Source organism: Coptis chinensis, chromosome 3 (assembly GCF_015680905.1).
Source record: "Coptis chinensis isolate HL-2020 chromosome 3, ASM1568090v1, whole genome shotgun sequence".
In the NCBI taxonomy this organism is placed as follows: domain Eukaryota; kingdom Viridiplantae; phylum Streptophyta; class Magnoliopsida; order Ranunculales; family Ranunculaceae; genus Coptis; species Coptis chinensis.
Genome location: NC_141458.1, coordinates 86,026,468 through 86,035,093, shown reverse-complemented (window position 1 = coordinate 86,035,093; position 8,626 = coordinate 86,026,468). Strand labels below are relative to the sequence as shown.

Here is an 8,626-nt window from a genome sequence, read left to right as displayed (position 1 = left end):
TAAGAGAGTAAAAACAAAAGAGAAACTAATGAAAATGGAAACTAACAGAACTTAATTGCGCTGTTTAAGTAGACAGATGTCATAAATCCCTGTACCCGGCTATAGAGTAGCCGGACTCCTGCTTAAAACCATTAAAAAGTCGCATAAATAGAAGATGGCCCTGCCCAGTCTATCTAATTCAAAAGTGGTCCATTACAAGTTTCTTGTTGAAAATGAAGCATTAATTGTGTATCAGCTGATACAGTTGGTACTTCTACATTATATATAGCACAATGAAAACCTAGACTCGTAAATTAAGTTCAGAAATGTTGGATCCCAAGCGTTTTTTATCTACAGGTCACCAAAACTCAATATGCATGTAATTGTGGAACTTAAAAGAATATAAATCACATAACAATAGGACCAAAACCACGAGATCTGAATAATAACCCAAAACTTCTACAAGCTTATATAAATAGATGCTTATATTAATTATTCCAGTAACAAAATTGTGAAGAACCACAAATTATAACTGAAAAAACTCGAAAAGAACTTGGCCAAGCCACCTTGTACTTGACACATGTTTCTGAAGAACTCTCTTGTTTAGAGATCATTTCCGTAACAAACTGAGGATCCTGTTTAGAACTCTATTGTGCAAGTTTCTGGAGCGAACTTGTAATCAAACTCTCTGGTTTTTATTTGGCCGCCCACCAGAATAGTTATTCTGTCCACCACGAGAATGTTTTCCATTAAACTGCTTTCCACCTCTAAAGTTTCTACCTCCCCTGCAAGTAAAATCACATTATTCAAAGCTTCTATATGAGCACGATATTTTTTTTGGACACGTAAAATGTAATACTTCAAGGACAAACAAAGGTGAAGACAACAAAAATCACAAAATAATAATAAACATAAGCAAACTTGTGTACCTTCCTCTGCTGCTTTTACTACCATCTCTCCGTCTATCCTGACTACCACGGAGTTTGCCCCAGTACTCCTTTTCAGCATCACCTGAGCAAGAAGCGGGTGACAGATCCATTAGTGCCAACCCATAGTTTTACTTACACTCGTACAAATATCACTAAATTTTCATACCAAGAATTGCAACACTGTCTTTCTTTTCTTTTTTCATTATTGTTACACTAAAGAGAATCTATGTGCAAAGAGAGAGAGAGAGAGTTTCAGCCAGAAGAAAAACTTGTGTCCTGCTAAGCCTGTGCATATTTGGGTGCCCCAGTCCCATTCTGAAAATCTTTTTAAACAGTAAGGGTGTAAGGATAATAGGTAGGATGCCAAAAGATAAATTCACAAAGGTGTGCAAACATAGTAGGGTTGTCTGAGTTTCATAAGCAAGGAGACCCCCTCTTTTAAGTTCATCACACATTAATAGTGGAAATTACGCAAGTACCAACTAGGAAAGTTGGTCAAACCTTTGGGTGATGATACCGGAGGTCAGGGGCTCGAACCCCGCCAACATCAAAGAGTTACTGATCTCATTTAAAACAGGCTTGCCAATCCAAATATATATATATGAAAAAAAAATAAAAAAAAAATAATGGAAAGGGATATTCCATAAATAAAATTTAGGATTTTGCAATTGGAAAAGGCCAGGACTATCACAATAAAAGAAAAAAATTCTAATAAATTTGGTTGAATACTGAATTCCGATAAATTCAAATATTTTGGATAACTGCGACTAATCTACAGTCCTACACTAGGCGCAAATAACCTAGATGAAACAAGAAACTTAAAACGTCAGAAGGCATACCAATTACTGCCTCTAATGTTGCAAAGTAATTTTTCACAGTGAGGCCATCTTCCACCAACACTGCTGCAGCACGAGCTTTTTGAGCTGCTTCGGGCTCTTCAAAACGAATATATCCTGAATCTTCCCCCATCGAGAAGTCCACGTACTTCAAGTACAAGAAACAAATAAAATCATGTTAGACACATAATGTAAATGCTCTTAAGTCATGACCAAACCTTCTTAAATGCTCTTAAATAGCAAAGCAACCCACCAATTCAAGGATTGTTCTGGGTGATTCTAACTATTTGTAAGCATACTGAAAATGGTGGACAAGGAGGTGACATTAGGCTTTACCTAAACAGCTGGACCTCATTCCTAGGATGTTTAAGAAAAGTCGCATCCCAATAGAAAATTATACGATAGTGTAAAAACAACATATCTCTGCTACGTCGAACAATAACCTTGTCCAATGCTTTTTTTGGGATGGGAAATTAAGTTAATGCAGTTACACAACAAGAAAAGTCTTATTACTAAGACCAGCATACCTAATAAAGGACATTATTTTGATTGGCTCCTGGTTTACTGCAGTCTATACTCTACCTGGTAATAATGATGGGGAAATTGTTGTGGTAGAAAATAAAGGTACACATGACAAGAACGGATTGCAATGTGACACAATGGCTGTAGATATATGATATCTCAGTCAAAAGAAGACTGGAGTAAGAAAAACGGGCTCAGTCCAAGCATGAAGATCATCAGAAGAATACTAAAAGCCAAAATCTAGCACTCAATAACATGACGATGAAGAGATAATAGAACAGGTGTTCTTGGGCCTTGATTTGTACAAAATAGAAAAACCTCTGAAGAATCCTAAAACCAACAAGTAACAAAAAATACCGACGAAAACGTGAAAGTGGTATGAGAGTACACCGTCCAACAAAAGTTTCAGGCAAAAAACGGAATGAACCCAAATGATTAAGAATTTGATCAAAATAATACCTTGACGGTTCCAAACCTCTGAAAGAGGGCCTTAAGATCCTCACGCATAACCACATCCTTATCATCTTTATCAATCACTGTTAATGGTTTTTCTCCAGCAGATGCTTTCTCTTCACTTTCTTGACAGCTATCTGCAGGAGACTTTTCATCATTCTGAAGAACAGCATCTTCTGTAATTTTGACATCACTCTCTTCAGACGTTTTATCATCCTTTTTGACCTCGTCCATAGACTTAACTTCGTCATCTTGAACAATTTCTTTTTCGGTCTCGAAAACTTCTCCATTTCCAGACTTCTCACAATTACCGTTTACTTCAGTAGATTTTCCTCCTGACTTGTGTGTTAACTTGAATGCAACTATCAAACCTTTGGGATAGCTGCAATAACAGAAGAAACATCACAAGAACAAAATAAGAACCAAGAAAGAAAAGAAAAAGGTCGGGGGGAGGTGACTTTAATTACTCCTAATAAAGTGGTAAAAACATACTTTGAATCTGTACTAGCATTGTTGTCGTTGGTTGAATTGGTTGAAGCTTTAGAATTTTCAAACTCCAAAGTCTTCTTTTCTCTGTCAGCATCAAAATCTTTCCTGAATCACAAAAATCAATATGAGAAATATGACAGATAAGCACACACACAGACCACTAAAGCAATGACGACACCCCAAAATATAAATTTCAAATTGACATCTAATTCTTACAACAGAATTTCCAAGCAATCAATTCAGCACCAGACATTGGGATAATGAAACTTGTGGTAACCAACTGGGAAAAGCAAAGGCTCCACAAAAGCTCATCTAAATTTCAAGTGTGAACCATAGAGTTGTTGGACAAGATCATTAAAGTACAGGGGAAGTAAAAACAGATGGGCTATGCCTGTGTGCAGCCCACCTGATATTACACTATTAAAAGGGTTCAAAGCTACATTTATTGTGACTGTGTGTGTGTGTGTGTGTGTGTGTGTGTGTGGGGAGAGGTTACTGATTTGTGTAGGGGTGCAAGTGGATATCCAAATATTCGAATCCGATTCGAAAAATCAGATATTATCCGAAAATTTCGGATATCGGATTCGGATAATTTTTTATGTCCAAACTGATTTCGGATACGGATTCAGATATTGCCATATCTGCATCCGAAAATATCCGATCCGATTTAAAAAATTAATAGTTATTATATATAATTTATTTATTTATTATTGTATAAAATATTATATAAAATCATAAACTAATAATATAAAACTATAATAACAAAATAATAATAATAAATGGCAAATATATATATTTATAATAGTTTTTATAGTGGTAAAATGAATTATTCAAAAAAATAATAATAATTAATATTAATTTTCGGATCGGATGTTATCCGATATCCGATTCGGATATCCAAATTCGGATTTGGATAAAATTTTTAATATCCGTTGGATTCGAATTCAGATATCGGTATAAATTTTCGGATTCGGATATAGTCATATCCGAATCCAAACCTATCCGTTTGCACCCCTAGATTTGTCCAACCAAAAGGTGAGCTTACTTCGGTTTTAGTTCAAGTTCAGCACCAGCATAACTCAAGCTTTGCTTCAAAATATTTGTAGCATCTTCCTCCACTGAGAACTCAATCAGAGCAGTACCGCAGAAAAATCTTTTGTCAGCAACATGACGAGGTAGACGGACACTATTTACCTGAAAGAAGCATGTAATGCATCAATTATCAACTGTAAAGAGCTATACCCAACTGTACAACCAAAAAGAATGTTGTAGTAAAACAACATGATGCAATCTCTATAATATTGGATACTATAGTGTTGAAAAAAATGCATTGAAGTGCATGCCTTGAGCCGCACCTCGAGGCTAGAATATGTTTTTCTAAACCTTGGATACATAATTAAATAAACAGTAAAAGACAGCAGTTTATTTTAAACACCAAGTAACATACCAATCAAGAGAACGCTTAATAGTTACAATATTCTAGTAGAGGGTATACAGTACTACACTAATGAAACGCATAAAACATACTACCTGGGACTCCACAACCAGCAACAGCATATACAAACATGTTTCATTTCCAAGAAAAAGTACATGTACTGATTGATGCGGCAGTATACGCCCAGACATCTTTAAATATAAACTACTAATGGATTGTGTAGTTCAGTCAGAAAGGATAGAAACAGTACAATTTTGCAACTTGTTCGTTCTTCCAACTGAAGGAGAGTGAGTTGATGCTTACGGTTTACATCCAAGAACCAACTCATGAATTTACTAAACAGTTCATGACATTCTTCAAAATATAACAGAGCTATTAAAAAATTTATGTATTCACTCGGTCTTAAAGACCTGCTCACAGACATAAGACTTCAACATAATTTGTCAATACATACAAGTTCCCAACTAACATGCTTATTAGAAATTATTCGTTAAATTTCACATAAAAGGAAAAAAAATACCTTTCCGTATTGGGTGAAGAAAGTTTCCACACCTTCACGCTTAATGTCATGCTCAAAAGGCGAAGCAGCAACCGTCCTACTATCCACTTGTTCAATCACTTCTTCAGGTTTAGCAAGCTCACTACTTCTACCAATCCTTTTACCTAATATACAAAAAACCCGAACTCAATAACTAAAAACATCTTTAATCAAAATACCAAAGGCCATAAAAATAGACACACCATCATCAGAGAGTTTGAGAAAGCCAGAAGGCTTTAAAGTTTGAGCTACAGCCTTAACAGTATCCTCAGAAACATCTCCTTCAATCCCAAGATGACTTCTCATTCGAGAAAATGAACAAATCAATGCCAAACTCACCACTATTATTATCAAGTCAAGAAACCAACAAACATATAATCTCAGTTACAATAAATTTAAAGAAATAAATAAAGTAAAAAATAAGGATACATCCATCTTCACTCTCATTAATAGTCTTCATGAGAAACCCATCTCTTGGAAGATTACTATCACTGAAATAAAACTCAACCTACAACAAAAAAGCACAAAAAAAACGATATTATTACTTATTAAGGGGAATAGAAAACGAGAAAGAAAAATTTAAACATTGGGTAATAGCAAAGTTTTGATTTTTAACCTGACGAATGACTTTCTTTGCTGTTTCTTCATCTAATGAAGGAGTTGCCATTGTTAGTTTTACTGTTTTTTGTTTTCTCTTTGAAAGCTTGGAAAAGAAGAGTGAAGAAAAAAGAGGGTTTGGAAAATAAAGCAAGTTTTAGGGTTTTGAAAATGGGGTTTTATTGTGTCGTTTTCAGAAGTAAGGACAGTGTGCGTGCGGCACGTGCACACTTTCTATTACTCTGTTTGAGAAAAAATTTGGGAAGTAAAAAACTGACAGTAAATCCTATTGGAATTTGTGTATAGAATCCCCACCAGGGTACGGATATCGAATTCGGTTAATATTTCAATGTATATAAAAACAGATATATATTGGATATATCGGAAATATTGAAAACTAGAAATATTGAAAAATATTTAGATTTTTTAGAAAATTGGGACTTTTTTAGTTGCTAACCCGTTTTAATTTTCCAACAAATTGTTTTTTAATTAAGTTTTAAAAACCGTTTTTTTCAATTGGGAGAGAGATATTTGTTTTAATAAAAAAATAATTTACATTTTAATTAGATATCTTTAGATTTTTCTTTTCAATGGTGGAGGAATTCCCATTTTAATAGGAGAATGATTCCCGGTTTAATTAGAAGTCTTTAAATTTGTTTAATAGAAAAGGAATTCCGTTATAATAGGAGAATAATTCCCCGTTATAAAAAAAGATTATCGTTTTCAAAATAACGAGAGAAATATTTTAATAGGAGATGGCGTGGAATTTTAATAGAATTAAAAATACCCCTCTTTTGAAAACATTTATATTTAAAAAAAAAAAAAACTGGGACTACCGTTTTAGTCGCTAACTATTTTTAATTTTATAACAAATTGTTTTAAATTAAGTTTTAAAACCCGTTTTTTCAATTGGGAGAGAGATTATGTTTTAATAGGAGAATGATTTCCGTTTTAATTAGATAGGCTAGATTTTTCGCTTTTTCAATAGGGGGAGGAATTCTCATTTTAATAGGAGAAAGGATTCCCGCTTTAATTAAAAGTGTTAAATTTGTTTTAATAATAAAAATTCCCGTTTTTGAATAGGAGAAAATTCTCGTTTTAATAGGAGATGGCGTGGAATTTTAATATAATACTCATGAGCTTTAATATTAAGATATAGATATCTATTTTTTTTTCACCGGTCAAAATTTTGTTTTGTATGTCTATATATCGAAAATATCATTGATTATATCGGTCAAAGTCAACAATATTTGGTCAAAGTCAACAATATCGGTCAAGATCAACAATTTATATCGGTCGATATATATCGTTATATCGGAAATTATGATAAATATCGGAAAAAAAAAGATTCAATATTCGGTTGAGATATATCGAATATATCCATATCGGTGTGCCAAAAAAAGATATATATCGGCAATATTTTGGGCCTTGCGCCCATCCCACCAAATATGACTGAAATCATGATCCAATGGTGCGCTAAAACTTCAACCCTTCAATGCCATCGCTATAAATTTAGCTATATATAGGTCGAGGAATAGCAGGGATGGCATAGCTCTATACGCCAATCTAAATTGTGGGTATAAGAAATTGAGTTGCACGCCTCTCATGGAGAGGCGGCAGCTAGAATTTGGTTCTAAATTTTTTTAAATTTATAATTTTATACATATTTACCCCTACTCTTTTTTTAGAGATATGTGGGAGAAAAGAACAAAATAGAGAGAGAATATAAAAACCATTTGACACATGCCTATAGCAATGGTGACTGCAAATTTGTTTTGGGTTTTTTCGTTTGTGGTGGGTCTACTGATTTCTTCTTATTTTTTATTTGTTTATTTGTTTATGGGTTTTGGCCACACGCTTATAACACTAGTGGATACTTGAAAAACCATTGGGCCTACCTAGGCCATCCCCCTAACTCCATACACTATGCTATTTCTGTTATGGTGCACCAAATCATTGGACTTAGCCCGTTAGCCTTAATCAGGGTAGAGTTCAAAATGTTCTATTGAGTCAGAAAATTTCAAAATATTAAGTTGTTGAGGAACCTGAGATATAGATTATAGGAGATAGACAGATAGTTATAAAATATTTTATTTTATTTTGATTATTGGCGAAGTGAAGAAAGTACAATTTCTATATATGTTTTTTGGATATACCAACGTTTTATTGTATTAGCATCCCGTAGTCTTATATGATGACTACATTTTACACGTAAACCTAAGCCTATTCTTGCCGTAGAAGTGGCCACAATTTTTAGGGCTTCAACCCACTCCAACATAAGGCTCCAACATCTAGTCTTTGTTTTTTTCACAAAGTTTAAAATAATTTAATTAGATGATATATCATTATAACTAATACTATTTAGTAGAAGTACACATCAAATGCTAGTGAAGACTAGAAATACTGTGTAAAGAGAACGGTCCAGAGGAGCTGCTTTTATATATGTGGTGCAGGAATCAAACTAATTTGGTTTACGGGCTGTTAGTTGCAAATTTGCAATGACAGTCTTTTCTGAGGTTAGATTGAAACTTTGGTAAGAGAGGTCAGACTACCTTAACACCCCCAAAAAGACATCCGAATTGATAATGCTAACCTACCAATGAGTGATTGGCTGATTTTTTGGTAGACATGACCTCCCTGCCAACGGATATCATCATGCCCACAAAAATATTTACTCGTTTTTATGTCTAGCGTGCGTTAAGTTGTGACCTTGTCACAGGTGTTTAGCAAAATATTGTGGATCGTTAGAGAGATCACAAACTTAACACACCACAAGGTTGGACATATTGAAGGAGTTGATTTTCGCAAACATGATAATATGATATTCATGGTAGGAGATCACGTACAC

The 8,626-nt window shown here is 34.1% G+C and overlaps 1 protein-coding gene across 1 annotated transcript; it reads right to left on the bottom strand.

Moving 5' to 3' along the window:
• Nucleotides 1–399: 399 nt before the first annotated feature.
• LA1 (La protein 1) lies at nucleotides 400–6,029 on the bottom strand. The gene is made up of 10 exons (XM_086603010.1): nucleotides 5,798–6,029; nucleotides 5,611–5,689; nucleotides 5,385–5,522; nucleotides 5,164–5,306; nucleotides 4,254–4,402; nucleotides 3,212–3,313; nucleotides 2,726–3,101; nucleotides 1,748–1,892; nucleotides 909–990; nucleotides 400–764 (listed from the first exon to the last, which is right to left on the bottom strand). Exons 1-10 carry the CDS (start codon nucleotides 5,846–5,848, stop codon nucleotides 659–661), a joined length of 1,371 nt encoding a protein of 456 aa, XP_086459136.1. The 5' UTR covers nucleotides 5,849–6,029; the 3' UTR covers nucleotides 400–658.
• Nucleotides 6,030–8,626: the final 2,597 nt, after the last annotated feature.

Coding starts and splice junctions, on each gene's coding strand:
- LA1 (XM_086603010.1), bottom strand. CDS start 5,848: ATGGCAACTCCTTCATTAGATGAAGAAACAGCAAAGAAAGTCATTCGT. Junction 5,307..5,384: donor TCTCAAACTCTCTGATGATG/GTGTGTCTATTT, acceptor TTTGTATATTAG/GTAAAAGGATTGGTAGAAGT. Junction 3,102..3,211: donor AATGCTAGTACAGATTCAAA/GTATGTTTTTAC, acceptor CTGTTATTGCAG/CTATCCCAAAGGTTTGATAG.